This window comes from Mizuhopecten yessoensis, unplaced genomic scaffold, assembly GCF_002113885.1.
Source record: "Mizuhopecten yessoensis strain PY_sf001 unplaced genomic scaffold, ASM211388v2 scaffold5979, whole genome shotgun sequence".
In the NCBI taxonomy this organism is placed as follows: domain Eukaryota; kingdom Metazoa; phylum Mollusca; class Bivalvia; order Pectinida; family Pectinidae; genus Mizuhopecten; species Mizuhopecten yessoensis.
In genome coordinates, this window is record NW_018406319.1 from 161,417 (window position 1) to 177,827 (window position 16,411).

General features: G+C 37.8%; 2 protein-coding genes across 6 annotated transcripts in view; one reads left to right on the forward strand and one right to left on the reverse strand.

The window, feature by feature from the left end:
- The window catches only part of LOC110451381, a 30,198-nt gene extending 18,082 nt beyond the window's left edge, over nucleotides 1–12,116 (reverse strand). For 4 of the 5 annotated variants that reach the window (XM_021499354.1, XM_021499356.1, XM_021499355.1 and 1 more), the window contains exons 1-3: nucleotides 11,892–12,116; nucleotides 5,323–5,595; nucleotides 1,543–1,995 (exon numbers count right to left, since the gene is read on the reverse strand). In XM_021499354.1, coding sequence (XP_021355029.1) covers nucleotides 1,543–1,995; nucleotides 5,323–5,595; nucleotides 11,892–12,093 — 928 coding nt within the window. In that variant the 5' untranslated portion in view covers nucleotides 12,094–12,116. The remainder of the gene's footprint in view (nucleotides 1–1,542; nucleotides 1,996–5,322; nucleotides 5,596–11,891) is intronic. The other variant, XM_021499353.1, reaches the window with a different exon arrangement.
- A 1,697-nt stretch (nucleotides 12,117–13,813) lies between these two features.
- LOC110451382 lies at nucleotides 13,814–15,925 on the forward strand. Its single transcript, XM_021499358.1, has one exon. It carries the CDS (start codon nucleotides 13,873–13,875, stop codon nucleotides 14,479–14,481), a length of 609 nt encoding a protein of 202 aa, XP_021355033.1. The 5' UTR covers nucleotides 13,814–13,872; the 3' UTR covers nucleotides 14,482–15,925.
- The last annotated feature ends 486 nt before the right edge of the window (nucleotides 15,926–16,411 follow it).

Here is a 16,411-nt window from a genome sequence, read left to right on the forward strand (position 1 = left end):
GGTATGTCTGTAGTAGTAACCACCTTACCTGGTATGTCTGTAGTAATAACCACCTTACCCGGTATGTCTGTAGTAATAACCACCTTACCCGGTATGTCTGTAGTAGTAACCACCTTACCTGGTATTTCTGTAGTAGTAACCACCTTACCTGGTTTGTCTGTAGTAATAACCACCTTACCCGGTATGTCTGAAGTAGTAACCACCTTACCTGGTATGTCTGAGTAGTAACCACCTTAACCGGTATGTCTGTAGTAGTAACCACCTTACCTGGTATATCTGTGTAGTAGTAACCACCTTACCTGGTATATCTGTGTAGTAGTAACCACCTTACCTGGTATGTCTGTAGAAGTAACCATCTTACATGGTATGTCTGTGTAGTAGTAAGGCCATAATAAATTATTTGCTAGATTCTCATCCCCGCCCGCCCCCTCTTTGAGGCCCCGCCCCAATTTTTTTTTATTTGCGAAAAAAAACCCGAAAATACGATATCCGGATTTTTTTTCCGTTTTCCGCTTCAAAAATTAGTTTTATATTATCAATTTCCGGTTGTAGAAAACTCGTCGTCTGCAAGTATGGTTTTTGTAATTCTAAAGCTGAAACGGCAACTTGCCGTTCTTAAAGATTGGTATGGGTGTTCAGTAGCCGATACTAAAACATTAATGCAAGTCTTTCATGAATTAGCCGAAGGAACAATTGACAAATCTGCGCCCGTCGAGTGTGGTAACAGGGCCGTTGTGTCGGCCGGTAAATCGAAAGTGGAACTGACCCAGTGTGATGGCGCATGTACGGTGGGGGAAGTGGTGTCGTACCTCGGAGCTTATTTAGAATTTAATATTGATGCTGATACAGAAGAGCAGTCGGCAACTGCCATTGCGAAATCCGACGCATTTACAATTTTAATGTCGGGATTTTCTAAAGCAACAATGACAAGGTCACTGTAATTAAAAGAGGACGATATGTGAAAAAGTAATGTGGTGTGTATTCATACCAAAAGTTAGTACAGATATATATGTGGACTGAACAGTGAAATGGTGTTCAATGTGTATACTGCATACTCAAAGTTGTTATTAACAAAAAATAAAGATAAATGTACACTGAACATGCGCCTTTATTCAAATTATTGCACTATTTTAACACATTTGCAACCATTTCAAATTTTAGGAAAAATAAAAAATAAAAAATAAAATTCGCCCCCCCGCCCCAATTTTGAAAAGAATTTGGATGAGAATCTAGCAATTAATTTATTATGGCCTAACCACCTTACCTGGTATGTCTGTAGTAGTAACCACCTTACCTGGTATGTCTGTAGTAATAACCACCTTACCTGGTATGTATGTAGTAGTAACCACCTTATCCAGTATGTCTGTAGTAGTAACCACCTTACCTGGAATGTCTGTAGTAGTAACCACCTTACCTGGTATGTCTGTAGTAGTAGTAACCACCTTACCTGGTATGTCTGTAGTAGTAACCACCTTATTACCTGGTGTGTCTGTGTAACTTAACAACCTTACCTGGTGTGTCTGTGTAACTTAACCACCTTACCTGGTGTTTCTGTGTAGAAGTTGTTGATACTACTACAGCACATTAGAGTGTACTGTTCCCGACATTGGAACCACATCCCCATCGTTACTGTCACATTGTTGTCTCCTGTACTGGTGACAGTGAACCACGAACAGCTGAATAATCCAACGCTAAACAAAGTCAGTACCACGAGATGTAGTGACCACAGTATTATGTACCGGCGGCGATCTTCCTCTACAGCATCAAACAGTTTTCTTGTGAAGTAAATTAAGCCGAATAATATCGGTAAAATGAATGTCTTCTTTAAGTCCAGCAGTTCCTTACCACACACAAGAGTGGACAGGCCAAACATTACTATGGATACAACAATTACAATAAACGATCCAGATTTGTATTGTGTTTCCTCCTGAATATTTCTGGTGCCAGAATATATTTTCTGCTCATAAATCAAAATCGCTGACAAGACCAAACCGACTACAAACAAGAAAGTAAACATATAATTAATTAACTGGACCTTTTATCATGCCATCTCCCCCCTCCCCTGAAAACATTCCTCAAGGTATCAAAACCAGCTCTCCCCATGCAGAACTTAGGATGTGTTATATAGACGGTGAAAATCGGCACACCATAAATTGTGTACGTCTTGGGGTTAATCAACTTAAAATTAAACACTTAAACCTTTCTTAAACACGTTTTAGGATATAAGACCTAGACTAATTATTCACTGGATATGCCCACTTTTTGGATCTCCTTTTCCGTTAACCGGTTGTTTTCTATTCTATATCAAAGTACTAAACAGCTTCTGTCATTTGTTCATAAACAAAAGATTTTACAATCCAGTCAACAGCCGCCTATCGATCAACTGATTGGGGTATTCTCAAAAACAATAGTTCATATGTCTCTATACGGAATGTGACAGTAGTGCCACAATAGTTCATATGTCTCTATTCGGAATGTGACAGTAGTGCCACAATAGTTCATATGTCTCTATACGGAATGTGACAGTAGTGCCACAATAGTTCATATGTCTCTATACGGAATGTGACAGTAGTGCCACAATAGTTCATATGTCTCTATACGGAATGTGACAGTAGTGCCACAATAGTTCATATGTCTCTATACGGAATGTGACAGTAGTGCCACAATAGTTCATATGTCTCTATACGGAATGTGACAGTAGTGCCACAATAGTTCATATGTCTCTATACGGAATGTGACAGTAGTGCCACAATAGTTCATATGTCTCTATACGGAATGTGACAGTAGTGCCACAATAGTTCATATGTCTCTATACGGAATGTGACAGTAGTGCCACAATAGTTCATATGTCTCTATACGGAATGTGACAGTAGTGCCACAATAGTTCATATGTCTCTATACGGAATGTGACAGTAGTGCCACAATAGTTCATATGTCTCTATACGGAATGTGACAGTAGTGCCACAATAGTTCATATGTCTCTATACGGAATGTGACAGTAGTGCCACAATAGTTCATATGTCTCTATACGGAATGTGACAGTAGTGCCACAATAGTTCATATGTCTCTATACGGAATGTGACAGTAGTGCCACAATAGTTCATATGTCTCTATACGGAATGTGACAGTAGTGCCACAATAGTTCATATGTCTCTATACGGAATGTGACAGTAGTGCCACAATAGTTCATATGTCTCTATACGGAATGTGACAGTAGTGCCACAATAGTTCATATGTCTCTATACGGAATGTGACAGTAGTGCCACAATAGTTCATATGTCTCTATACGGAATGTGACAGTAGTGCCACAATAGTTCATATGTCTCTATACGGAATGTGACAGTAGTGCCACAATAGTTCATATGTCTCTATACGGAATGTGACAGTAGTGCCACAATAGTTCATATGTCTCTATACGGAATGTGACAGTAGTGCCACAATAGTTCATATGTCTCTATACGGAATGTGACAGTAGTGCCACAATAGTTCATATGTCTCTATACGGAATGTGACAGTAGTGCCACAATAGTTCATATGTCTCTATACGGAATGTGACAGTAGTGCCACAATAGTTCATATGTCTCTATACGGAATGTGACAGTAGTGCCACAATAGTTCATATGTCTCTATACGGAATGTGACAGTAGTGCCACAATAGTTCATATGTCTCTATACGGAATGTGACAGTAGTGCCACAATAGTTCATATGTCTCTATACGGAATGTGACAGTAGTGCCACAATAGTTCATATGTCTCTATACGGAATGTGACAGTAGTGCCACAATAGTTCATATGTCTCTATACGGAATGTGACAGTAGTGCCACAATAGTTCATATGTCTCTATACGGAATGTGACAGTAGTGCCACAATAGTTCATATGTCTCTATACGGAATGTGACAGTAGTGCCACAATAGTTCATATGTCTCTATACGGAATGTGACAGTAGTGCCACAATAGTTCATATGTCTCTATACGGAATGTGACAGTAGTGCCACAATAGTTCATATGTCTCTATACGGAATGTGACAGTAGTGCCACAATAGTTCATATGTCTCTATACGGAATGTGACAGTAGTGCCACAATAGTTCATATGTCTCTATACGGAATGTGACAGTAGTGCCACAATAGTTCATATGTCTCTATACGGAATGTGACAGTAGTGCCACAATAGTTCATATGTCTCTATACGGAATGTGACAGTAGTGCCACAATAGTTCATATGTCTCTATACGGAATGTGACAGTAGTGCCACAATAGTTCATATGTCTCTATACGGAATGTGACAGTAGTGCCACAATAGTTCATATGTCTCTATACGGAATGTGACAGTAGTGCCACAATAGTTCATATGTCTCTATACGGAATGTGACAGTAGTGCCACAATAGTTCATATGTCTCTATACGGAATGTGACAGTAGTGCCACAATAGTTCATATGTCTCTATACGGAATGTGACAGTAGTGCCACAATAGTTCATATGTCTCTATACGGAATGTGACAGTAGTGCCACAATAGTTCATATGTCTCTATACGGAATGTGACAGTAGTGCCACAATAGTTCATATGTCTCTATACGGAATGTGACAGTAGTGCCACATTTATTTCGGGGTGATGCATTAATATCAATCCAAATTTCCATATCCTTTGTTTGAAGTCATTAATATTTCCGAAAAATGTCTTAAAAATGTGTCATACATTCCAAAGTAAATATATATAATTGATTAACTGGACCTTATCATGCCATCTCCCCCCTCCCCTGAAAGCATTCCTCAATGCAACATACCATATTGCATGACGTACTTTTATGATGTACGGTATAATTATTGTTAGTTTCGTTTATAATGAACCACATAACCGATATATTTTTGCTTCAGACAAAACGCATAATTCAACACATTATTGTTTATTGTGTAATCGTCCTTACAGAATTATATTATAAACAGGATTCCAAAGGGCCCTAACAATGACAGTGGGTAGCTAGATCGTTTCTTTTTTCGGAGAATTGAAATGAATGTAATAATGCATTCACATCAAGATCATACACATACATGAATAAGCCACAAAAACGTGTTTGGGGATGGCCGACATACAAAGAATATATTATCATAAGTATGTATTCACCAGAAAGTAAACAACGCTAACTTCATTCCTCGCCAGCATATTGTTTATAACATTATTATGGACTATGAAATTTCAAAATTACAACTTCTCAGCTCCTCAGATTTTAATATTTTTCTTGACATTCAATTGTGTTGAATAGTCATATTATTAAATAGATTTCTGATAAATCAATAAAAGGAAATCCCTTTCTTAACTTACAGATAGTGAGCGTGACCGCCAACCTAACGATGAACATCGCACACACAGTGGGTGATTGCACCCCTAAAAGGGCACACTTCGCACACACAGTGGGTGATTGCACCCCTAAAAGGGCACACTTCGCACACCCTTCGTCGTCGTCGTTGATGTCCTCCTCTGATAAACACAGGTGTAAGCAACATAAATGTATCGCCAGGAGTATGACGGAAAAAGCGATACTCATCGCAAGGAAATCTCTCACTTTATGTAGATCGTCTCTGAACCCGGAGTCTTCTGTAAGGAAGAATAAGCAAATTATGTAAATCATGTAGGCCTGCCATAATTCAAAATAGTGGTCGGGTGGTGCAGTGGATAGCGCACTTGCCTTTCACCAAGGCGGCCGGGGTTCGATTCCCCGATCGGATGTGAAAGGTATGGGGTCACATGCCCGACTATACGTGGGTTTTCTCAGGGTACTCCGGTTTCCTCCCACAATAAGACCCCACATGCGCTAATATCCGGGCCAATAAGAGTGATCAATGTAAGTTGAAATAACTTGTTTCATAATTGTTGTTAAATAACAAAAGTTTATGTTATGTATATGCATTCAAAATAGTTGAATATATCGTGAATTAAAACATGTGAATAATGTAAAAATATGTCTCTATCAATGAAAAGTACAATAATTTATGTCTCTATGAACAAGAACATTAGTTTATGTCTCTGTGAAATAGTACATTAGTATGTTTACACAATACAACCATCAGTGATACATGTATCCTGTACAACCATCTGTGATATGTGTGCACAATACAATCATCTGTGATAAGTGTGCACAATACAATCATCTGTGATAAGTGTGCACAATACAATCATCTGTGATAAGTGCATACAATACAATCATCTGTGATAAGTGCATACAATACAAACATCTGTGATAAGTGTGCACAATACAATCATCTGTGATAAGTGCATACAATACAAACATCTGTGATAAGTGTGCACAATACAATCATCTGTGATAAGTGTGCACAATACAATCATCTGTGATATGTGTGCACAATACAATCACATTAGTTTATGTCTCTAAGAACAAGAACATTAGTTTACGTCTCTATGAACAACAACATTAGTTTATGTCTCCATGAACAAGAACATTAGGTTATGTCTCTATGAACAAGAACATTAGTTTACATCTCTATGAACAAGTACATTAGTTTATGTCTCTATGAACAAGAACATTAGTTTATGTCTCTATGAACAAGTACATTAGTTTATGTCTCTGTGAAATAGTACATTAGTATGTTTACACAATACAACCATCAGTGATACATGTATCCTGTACAACCATCTGTGATACGTATATCTAATTCTACCAATACACAATACAAACATCTGTGATACGTGTATCCAGTAAAACCATCTGTGATACGTGTACGAAATACAACAAACTGTGATACGTGTTTCAAGTACAATCATATGTTATACGCGTAATCAAAACATCCATATGTGATAAATGTGTCCAGTAAAACCATCTGTGATACGTATATTCAGTTCAACCATTTGTGATAAATGTGTCCAGTACAATCATCTATGAAACATATATATCCAGTACAACTATCTGTGATAAGTGTATCAAGTACAATCATCTGTGGTAAGTGTATCAAGTACAATCATCTGTGATAAGTGTACACAATACAATCATCTGTGTTACGTGTACACAATACAAACATATGTTATACGTGTACACAATACAATCATATGTGATACGTGTGCACAATACAATCATATGTGATACGTGTGCACAATACAATCATCTGTGATAAGTGTATCAAGTACAATCATCTGTGATAAGTGTACACAATACAATCATCTGTGATACGTGTGCACAATACAATCATCTGTGTTACGTGTACACAATACAATTATCTATGATACGTGTGTACAATACAAACATCTGTGGTACGTGTGCACAATACAATCATATGTGATACGTGTGCACAATACAATCATCTGTGATACGTGTGCACAATACAATCAGCTTTGATAAGTGTGCACAATACAAACATCTGTGATACGTGTGTACAATACAATTATCTATGATCCGTATGTACAATACAAACATCTGTAATATTTGTGCACAATACAATTATCTATGATACGTGAGTACAATACAATCATCTGTGATACGTGTGCACAATACAATCAGCTTTGATAAGTGTGCACAATACAAACATCTGTGATACGTGTGCACAATACAAGCATCTTTGATAAGTGTGCACAATACAAACATCTGTGATACGTGTGTACAATACAATTATCTATGATACGTATGTACAATACAAACATCTGTAATATGTGTGCACAATACAATTATCTATGATACGTATGTACACTACAAACATCTGTAATATGTGTGCACAATACAAATATCTATGATACGTGTGTACAATACTATCATCTGTTATACGTGTGTACAATACAATTATCTATGATACGTGTGTACAATACTATCATCTGTTATACGTGTGTACAATACAATTATCTATGATACGTATGTACACTACAAACATCTGTAATATGTGTGCACAATACAAATATCTATGATACGTGTGTACAATACTATCATCTGTTATACGTGTGTACAATACAATTATCTATGATACGTGTGTACAATACAAACATCTGTGGTACGTGTGCACAATACAATCAGCCATGATACGTGTGCACAATACAATCATCTGTGATAAGTGTGCACAATACAATTATCTGTGATATTTGTGCACAATACAATCATCTGTGATAAGTGCATACAATACAATCATCTGTGATAAGTGCATACAATACAAACATCTGTGATAAGTGTGCACAATACAATCATCTGTGATATGTGTGCACAATACAATCATCTGTGATAAGTGCATACAATACAATCATCTGTGATACGTGTACGCGATACAATCAGCCATGAGACAGGTGTACAACACAGCCAAAACACGACATTTGTATACATTCTAGCCGTAGTCATGATCACAAGGAACTGAAAATGTGTTCCATATATATTTAGACCTAAACTAAGGTGTACAAACCAATCTATTTTACCGAAAGTTGATCTCAACCCCTAAAACATGTCAAATTACTCTGAACGCCTTGGTTTAGTTCAATTATAACTGTAGCAAATTCTCAGGTCCCTGTAGTTTGGATGTGTGTTCATGACTCATTGTTGATTTCAAAAATGGGTGGTGTATACAATGAACGTATATAAAACACATCCACTTTTGTCAGTGTTCAAAATGCAACCAGTTGAAACGCGCAAACATACAGTATATAGTTAATGCTGATATGTATGTAAATTACAGTTAACTACAGAATGTATATATAAAGAGTAAACTTCCACCAATGCATACCAATTCAATAGGGCCTTTTGTAACTAGCAGTGTGTAAACTCGTAAATTAACCATCAGAGTCAGAACTCAGTAACACTGGTTGATTACGTCTAGTGTTGGTTTTAAAAGGTTTAACGAGCAGCTGAAGTCATTTTGGGGTGTGGTTCCTTATGTCTAATGTACGCGTTCATGTGTGTATGTGTGTACGCGTTCATGTGTGTATGTCTGTATGTGTGTATGTGTGTACATGTGTGCTAAAGACAGTATACATTGATCTTATAAATGCCAACTTTCAAAACTAACAAACAGATAATTAACAAGATACCCATGGGCCTTAACGGTCACCTGATATATTTATACAGAGAGTTGATTTTGTTTTTAACACGAACAGAAATATTATTCAAAGTGACAAAAAAACAATAAAACCACCTTATTCAATATCTAGCATACAGATTTAAAATTAAAAAGTATTTGAAACTAGCACCTCTGATTCTAAACAAGAAAAATGAAGAAATTTTAGCACACTGACTCATTTGGGCCCCACCCTACAGCCCTTGGGAGTAGGGCTGGCTCAAAATGTTCAAAGTATCAAACTGTCAACTCAGGGTTAAATTCCAATCAAGTTATTAACATATAATATTCAAAGTATCATTTGCAATTATAATAAATAATAAATTTTGCCCCCCCCCCCTCCTTCCTCAGAGCAGACGGTAAACAACTTGAAACCCTAGGGTCATAAACCTTAAGACCCTTCCATCTACGAAGAGTGTTTGATTCTACCATATCTGGGTATTTGAGAAGAAGATTTTTGAAATTTCAGTCAATTCAACCCTTTTTGGCCCCACCCATCAACCCCGGGGTGTCAGTCAGGGCTGATATGTGCATACCATCAAACTGCTATCTAATACTGATAATGCTAACCCAAATTGAATTACTTCCAATGGAAATTAAACAAATGTTGGTCCAAAATGTGATTTCCCTATATAAACTAAAGTAAAGTCTACCCCCTCCCCAGGGGTAAACGTGAGACCCAAGGGTAATGAAATTCACAAATTTGGTAAAGCACCTTAAGACCCTTCCATCTATGAAGAGTATTTGATTCTACCATATCTGGGTCTTGAGAAGAAGATTTTCGAAATTTCAGTCAATTCGACCCTTTTTCGCCCCACCCATCAACCCCTGGGGGTCAGTCAGGGCTCATATGTGCATACTATCAAACTGCTACCTAATACTAATAATGCTAACCTAAATTGAATTACTTCCAATGGCAATTAAACAAATGTTGGTCCAAAATGTGATTTCACAATATAANCCTGGGGGTCAGTCAGGGCTGATATGTGCATACTATCAAACTGCTATCTAATACTGATAATGCTAACCCAAATTGAATTACTTCCAATGGAAATTAAACAAATGTTGGTCCAAAATGTGATTTCCCTATATAAACTAAAGTAAAGTCTACCCCCTCCCCAGGGGTAAACGTGAGACCCAAGGGTAATGAAATTCACAAATTTGGTAAAGCACCTTAAGACCCTTCCATCTATGAAGAGTATTTGATTCTACCATATCTGGGTCTTGAGAAGAAGATTTTCGAAATTTCAGTCAATTCGACCCTTTCCCGCCCCACCCATCAACCCCTGGGGGTCAGTCAGGGCTCATATGTGCATACTATCAAACTGCTACCTAATACTAATAATGCTAACCTAAATTGAATTACTTCCAATGGCAATTAAACAAATGTTGGTCCAAAATGTGATTTCACAATATAAACTAAGGTATAGTAAAGTTTACCCCCTGCCCAGGGGGAAACGTGAGACCCCAGGGTCAAGAAATTCACAATTTTGGTAAAACACCTTAAGACCCTTCCATCTATGAAGAGTATTTGATTCTACCATATCTGGGTCTTGAGAAAAATATTTTTTGAAATTTTAGTCAATTTGACCCTTTTTGGCCCCGCCCAGGCGCGTAGCTACCATGTAAGCCAATAAGCCCGGGCTTGCACATGATTTTGACAAGTATAGGTTTTCTTGCCGTTTTTTTTTTAAATGACGAAAACTGTCTTCTGGAGCCTGCCCAATTACAACACAACAGAATTTTAAAAAATCACGGTGCTTTGTATTTTTTTACTTTGTCATATTGCGCATAATAATACCTTCTATAATGGACGTATATAAAACTAAAATTTAATTTTCTTCCATGTCCACAAAATGTTTATGAAACCAGAAGACGAAACGGTGTCGGAGACTGCAAAGCTGGGCATGACGATGATAGTGGGGGCAACCTCGCTTCTCGAAATGCCCAACAAATAACAGGAGCAAGTATAAGGAACCAGTCACAAAGCACAAACAGAAGACGAAACTGTGTGGGAGACTGAGTAAAGGTGACAGTGGGGGTAACCTCGCTTCCCAATTAACTCGGATCAGATTATGAGAAAGACAAACCCAATTGCATGTTCACTAATGCAGAAGTATCAAATGCATTTATCAAGATTAGGTAAAAACCAGACAATGTATGTATGGAGGGTGTACAAATCAATACCGACGGTTAATATTCAGAATTACACTGGATCCACGTAAATAGGTATATATATATACCAAAAATAGGACTTTTTTCTTGCGGATTTAAACGAGAAAACAGACATCAGGTCGTGGGAAATGGCTCCTGAGACGTTCTAGAATACAAAATGTTCATCGGGGAGACCCCCCAGAGACGTTCTAGAAAACAGAATTTTCATGGGGGAGACCCCCTAGACCCCCCTTACGGGAGGGGGAAGACCCCCTCCCGTACCCTCCCCCTGCTCGCGCTTCGGGAGGAGCGCTGCCTTCGGCAACCCCATGTCGGGCTTTCACATGGTAAAGGGGCTAGCTACGCGCCTGCCGCCCCTCAGGCCCCGGGGGGCTGGGGACCAAACCGGACACTATTTTTGTTGACCTTTGGCCATGGAAGGTTTCTGCAAAATTTCATTGAAATTGGTTGAGGGGTTTTGGAGAAGAAGTCGAAAATGTAAATTGTTTACGGACGGACGACGCCGGACAAAAGGCGATCGCAATAGGTCACTTGAGACTCTTTGTCTCAGGTGACCAAAAAATACACATTCCATCTCTACCTACTTGGACACTATGGTCTAGTATTTATTGCTGGTAGAAGGAAATGTATTCAAAAGATCTGACGGTAAAGCGGAGTATATTGCTGCTTAGTGCTTACCTGTATCGGATCCAAAGTCCCCCTTACAAGAGACACTGTCGTTAGACAGATATTTGTGCCACAGACCGTGGTGTCCGGTATATGTATCATTGTCCGAGCTGTGGACAGTATATCCCTGCCAACTTGGGGTAGAAAAGCCAGCAATAAGAAGTAAGAGACCGAGTGTAAACAGATTTGACCGCACGTAACTGAGCACAGACATTCTGTAACGACTGCTTCCGGCAGGTTTTCTACTTTTGGTTTCGATAAAGAAAGAAATTCGCAGAACGCGTGCTTTCTAAAAGAGCTAAATAGGTCAAATTCTGAGCGAACATTTTACTGCGATATTAAATGTATCATTAGAAGGACAATTCTTACTTAATTTTGTATCATAATAGATATATTGTTAAATAATATTAATTTGGTGAATTTCATCAGGGACGTATAAATATATATACTGTCCCTGATTTCATGGGCTGTGCATGGTTCGTTTCTTGGGCGACTGTCTAATGGGACTGAAGGAAGAGAGACAACTCGAAGATTACATGTTATGAGCGGTTAAAAAAGTCAAACCGGTCAAAACTGAGGCGGCCATGGATTTTCATATGGTAAAATCTAAGGTACATGTAAAGCTACGAGAATACCGATTCACACTACAGAACATCAGATCACAGGGACTCGTTACAAATGCCTGAAATACACATATGGGTCACAACGCTTATGTTTATGTGTGTTGTGACCCATATCAGTATATAGCATATGTGTATTTCAGACATTAAAGCCACTGTAATCTGGTGTAAGTTGTTGTGTTGATGATATGGTGTATATTTTCTTGCATTTATTTTTGTGTGTGTGATAAACATGGAAATAACAGAGACTGTCGTGTTTCAAGATCCTTAAAAGTTCGAATTCCGCTCCACTCTCCTTAGTGGACAATTCCGACGGAGAAATGTACGTTCTCCACAAACAATCGGACATAACAACATTTTAACTACCCAGGAGTGAAGGAAAGGTCCCTCATAGGATGCTTATCATTACATTTTATTATACGAGTTCCATTTTTTATGTATCAAGAATGTATAAGCTATACATTCATAGAAAAGGTAAATTTAAATGCAATCTTATTGTCTCCAATGTCTTGGGTATTATAAATATATATAAACAAAAAATACATCTTAACTAACAAAGCATGATATGAAATAAATCGTGTCATTGAATATGTCAGAATAATTCAGGGGCAGGGGTCGAGCAATTTCAGAAAGAGGGTCAAACTTTTTTTGACGTGGTGATTGTGTATACTGATATTCTTGTGCGAGCGTTGAATGATCTAACCCAACTAAGTGGTTTTAAGAGTGAAATTCATTTTGTAACACTTAATTCAATTCTGTCACTTCAATATTGTTATTAAATCTATCACATAAAAACAAATGTTCCGTGGAAACTTAATAAAAAAAATACTAGATACAAGTATGATTTAAAATAGATTGCCGAGCATAGTAAGACGGGTTTTGCTTCTTTATTGCGAAACATAATTAATCATGTGGATATTCACACTTAAACGCCCCAAAAGCGTCGGACCTCATCCCTTTGGAATACAATAGTGTATTGGATGTCTATGAGATATTTTTACGCTTATTTATTTGACCAATTGTTACTTATAATACGATAACAAGTACATGTATATGGCTTCTAAAATTAATTCTATTAATTTGGTATATTATATCATATTGGATATGTATAAACACACATTACACATATTCTCTTGGAAGAGCTTCATGGGTCAATGACTTTTTCATACAGGGAAAGACATTTTTACGCTACATTGGTCATGGACCTACTTTTGATTTAGCTATGTTTATCATTGATACAATGACTCATCATGGGATGCCTACCTGGATTTATAAATAAAACAAGCATATAGGTATTAGTCACGTGATCTTTTCAAACCGAAAGAGGAAGGAACATTGTTGAGGCTGGGAATACTTTCGTTCAAGACTGAGATATGGCGGCGGCAGTTGTAAGAAAGACAGATGTTGGTGTGAAGGAGTTTGGACGCGACGTGGACGTGGCTGAAGTGCCCCAGGCTAAACTCATGTACTACTTGGACAGTATCTGCTACGCTCTCAACTTGGACAAGTCAGAGTCCGGGGTACGAAAACTGCGAGAATATAGGAAATACAGAGAGCTCACCAATGACGATATCGATGAACTTTTGATACTGTGTACCTTGTTCTCGCCCGACGTGTTGCTTGGCAAGTGTATCTTCATGGATGAGGATATGTGCGGAAACAACATGAACAAGTTTTATGAACTCAATGCTGTTTCAAATAAAATGTTAATCACAGAAGAGATTGTGATTGCTGGGCAAACTCGGCAGGTGTTGAAGATTCTTTGCTTCAGAAAGATATGGCTGGAATGTTTTTACATTGAACCGTTGGCACAGTTTAAGGAAAGGCTTGGTCGTATTGCTGGTCGTATCTCCGGACGACAAGGAGGAGGTGGAGGTGAACAAAGGCGAGCTCGTCCACAGACGTCAACAAGGCCGACACCGGTAAGCGGAGGGTCGGCGTCTGCTAACGCCAACAAGAAGGATTCCTGCGCTATCATGTAATGGTAACGCACAGCACAAATGAGGTACAACCAAGGAAACTTAACAGACACACGCTTTATCAAGAACTGAACTTAAACAATGTAAGTGAACACTTCAACAAGATCATAGATGTTAATTATATGCAAGAATGAAGCGCAACATGACCACTTGTGTTTACAGACAATATTTAATTACAGCAATACCATCGGTGTTTATTATATAAGAACAGTGAACTGCAGCATGATCACCGGTGTTTATTATATACAACTATGAACTGCAGCATGATCACCGGTGTTTATTATTTACAACTACGAACTGCAGCATGATCACCGGTGTTTATTATATACAACCATGAACTGCAGCATGATCACCGGTGTTTATTATGTACAACCATGAACTGCAGCATGATCACCGGGGTTTATTATGTACAACCATGAACTGCAGCATGATCACCGGTGTTTATTATTTACAACTACGAACGGCAGCATGATCACCGGTGTTTATTATATACAACCATGAATTGCAGCATGATCACCGGTGTTTATTATGTACAACCATGAACTGCAGCATGATCACCGGTGTTTATCACGTACAACCATGAACTGCAGCAGGAAAATTGTGTTTATTATACCAGTGAAAGGTAGCACAAATATTCGCATCTTTTCAGGACTCTAATGCATATTTTTAACAGTTGTGATGGTACTAATACCACTTGTTAACATATTTTTAGTGCCTGAAAAAGCGCCGCTCATGAGCAATTTATTTTCATTTCATCGTAAATGCCATGACGAGTTTTTAATCATAATTACCATATTCAAAACAATTTTAGGTATTTCGTTATTATGACTTATGAAAAACTCTAAACAAATGGTTGAACAATTTTGTTTTGAGAACCGTGAATGTTTTATCTATTGTAACTATCCTTAACCGGAACCATTCTGGAATTCACGTCATCGGTAGTATGACAGGAAAACCCGATTGTTTTCTAGTATGAAAACATTCACGTGTTATACCTCCTTGATGTTATACTTGATGACTCCACATTGAGTTTTCAGGTTTATACATTGAAAACTAGCACAATTATCGATGACAGAAAATGTGTCAATTTCTTGAATATCTGAATATGTTTTAATTTTATTTTGGGATATTGCCTTATTTTTGGAATATATTAAGGTTTATGCTATAGTTGCTTTGCACACACAAAAATAATATTTTTTTCTGCGGCGTTGGCCTGTATATTTATCTGTTTATCCGATTTCTGATTATCTGGATTTGTATATATAATTTTATATCTATCTATCATTTTTGGGTTATCATACTTATACGCGAAGCATATGTACAGTAGTAGTGTGGAGTTGTTATTAATGAGGGCAATTGGTGGCGGGAAATACAATAGACAATGTAAACTAAAGTTAGCTCTTTGTCTAGGTCTGTCTTTCATCAAAAAAACACGTTTGGCCAAGTAGAAAGAGGATTGATTATCCATATGTCGTTTATTTGGTCCTATATATATGTTAGCAATTCAAGATCTGGTCGGTCGATATTCTTCCAGTTACGTTTATATCAATTATATCAGGAATCCCGGTCCCACTTCTCTGTGGTTTATCCAATGGCGATGCTATTTGGCCAGTAGCATGCTCATGTAAAGAGCTATCGATTTTGTTCAAATGACTGACTTTCCTTTGGATTCAATAACTCATGGGTCAAATGTAATGAAAGCAGGTAAAACAACTTCTTCTGAATAACCTGAATACTTAGGGTGACGATAACAATGTATTTGGCTAGTAGCTCCCCAAGATGAAGGGCTATCATGTGTATTGGAATGACTCCTGAATAACCTGAATACCTAGGGTGACGATAACAATGTATTCAGCTAGTAGCTCCCCAAGATGAAGGGCTATCATGTGTATTGGAATGACTCCTGAATAACATGGATACCTAGGGTGACGAT

Bases quoted from the DNA above. Each gene is read 5' to 3' on its own strand.
- LOC110451382 (XM_021499358.1), top strand. From the start codon at position 13,873: ATGGCGGCGGCAGTTGTAAGAAAGACAGATGTTGGTGTGAAGGAGTTT.